The 1,625-nt window shown below is 34.4% G+C and overlaps 1 protein-coding gene across 1 annotated transcript; it reads left to right on the top strand.

Moving 5' to 3' along the window:
- The first annotated feature begins 235 nt into the window (after nt 1-235).
- LOC121982777 lies at nt 236-1,105 on the top strand. The gene is made up of 3 exons (XM_042535872.1): nt 236-455; nt 533-791; nt 875-1,105. Exons 1-3 carry the CDS (start codon nt 326-328, stop codon nt 882-884), a joined length of 399 nt encoding a protein of 132 aa, XP_042391806.1. The 5' UTR covers nt 236-325; the 3' UTR covers nt 885-1,105.
- Nucleotides 1,106-1,625: the final 520 nt, after the last annotated feature.

Consider the following 1,625-nt stretch of genomic DNA (forward strand, 5'->3'; position numbering starts at 1 on the left):
ATAGAGCCTATTAATTCATTCGTAGGGAATCTTTATTAAAAAAAATTATTCGTTAATTTATCAGACTGAAACTTAATTCTTAAGTAAAAAGATGCCCTTGCACCCGGGCCGGCCGCATATTGATGATAAAAGTCGGAGTTGTCCATGGTAGGTGCAGGTGTGTTGTCTTGTCGTCCATAATGGAGTTAGGAATAAAATAAACGTTTAAAATTGTTTTTTTTATAATATACGGGTTCCTCCTCTGACATCTAAGATGATTATCATTCTATAACTAAGGGGGATCAGACTCTCCCTTAATTTCCTCTGATCCATCAAGTGCAACGGAATGGAGAAGGTGGGCGATTCTCACTCGTCTTCAGATCCCGTTTCGCCAACTAGTAACGAGATGATGAAGGCTAAGTCTCCAGAAATATTGCGTTTGGAAAAGATAAAAGGCGTCATAGAAAAGCTTCAAGGTTTAGCTGATTTCTTGCTTAATTAAAATACAGTCTATATTATATTCTGTTATTAACATGCACTGCTTCGGTGACAGCCTCGGGTGAAGATATCGACGTAGAGTATCGCAATGGGACGGTGATAGTCGAAGGCCACTTTGATCTTGAGAAGTTACAAAATGAGGCCGGCGATGCGATCAATTCAATTAGATACCCTTCAAGAATACCTACGTCCGGCAGGGTACCTATGATGCCAGTTCCCGAATTTCCTCATCGTTATATTGAAATTCTCTACCGTGAAAATGAAAACCCAGAGAAAAAATATTACAAAGAGAAAAAAGAAGAATCGAAGTGCTGGTAATGGTGAAGTTAGAAATAAAATAAATATTTAAAATTGATTAACATTAAAATTTATGTACGAAGTGACTTTCTTTTTTCAGTGTACTGTGAGCCTGAGATAGGAGATGCTGGAGGATCCGGGTTTCATGCTAGTTGCTGATGGTTGTAGTTCTGGACCACTGTAAAAAAAACAAAAAACAATGGAGTCCAAAAAAAGTAATCGGTATTGTGTTGCTGGTATGTTTGTGTATCAAAGTCAGCGTTGCTTTTTTTTTTCTTATGTATTTGTATGTTTGCATGTCAAAGTCATAATTATAATAATGGTGCGAGTTCATTTGTGATTGAGATAAAAAGTAATTGTTTTCTACATTGTTTCTCTCAAATAAAAATGTTATTTTTAGTCTAATGGGCAATACTTCAATTCAAGATTGCTCTAGTACAAAAGAAAAGGATTGCTTTGTCACGTATTAGAAAGATTCTGATGTAATTAAATTGGGTTTGATGGCAAATGATGATCTAACTTAGTTTGGGTTGTAGCCGTGTCTACGTGTAAAGCTAGCTAGACCGTAGTGACTCAGTATGATGTGGTCTACATATTGGTCTTTGCATGAATCGTGTGCCAGATTAGGCTATAATAGAAAAGTATTTAGGGTTGTAAAAAAGTTAAGCTGAACTAAACTTGTATGTTGTTCAAATTTATTTGATAATATAACTGAGCAGCCAGTTGTTCAAATTTAATTTTATTTCTTTTTTTAAAAAAATTTAAACTTTGATTATCTAGATGTTATCATGTTTTCAATTTGAATTTATTTGATTTTTAAGACTTTTACATTCTGATTTTTTAAGTATAAC

This window comes from Zingiber officinale, chromosome 1B (genome assembly GCF_018446385.1).
Source record: "Zingiber officinale cultivar Zhangliang chromosome 1B, Zo_v1.1, whole genome shotgun sequence".
Taxonomy (NCBI): domain Eukaryota; kingdom Viridiplantae; phylum Streptophyta; class Magnoliopsida; order Zingiberales; family Zingiberaceae; genus Zingiber; species Zingiber officinale.

Bases quoted from the DNA above. Each gene is read 5' to 3' on its own strand.
- LOC121982777 (XM_042535872.1), top strand. From the start codon at position 326: ATGGAGAAGGTGGGCGATTCTCACTCGTCTTCAGATCCCGTTTCGCCA. The intron at 456-532 runs GTTTAGCTGATT...CTTCGGTGACAG, and splicing joins CGTCATAGAAAAGCTTCAAG to CCTCGGGTGAAGATATCGAC.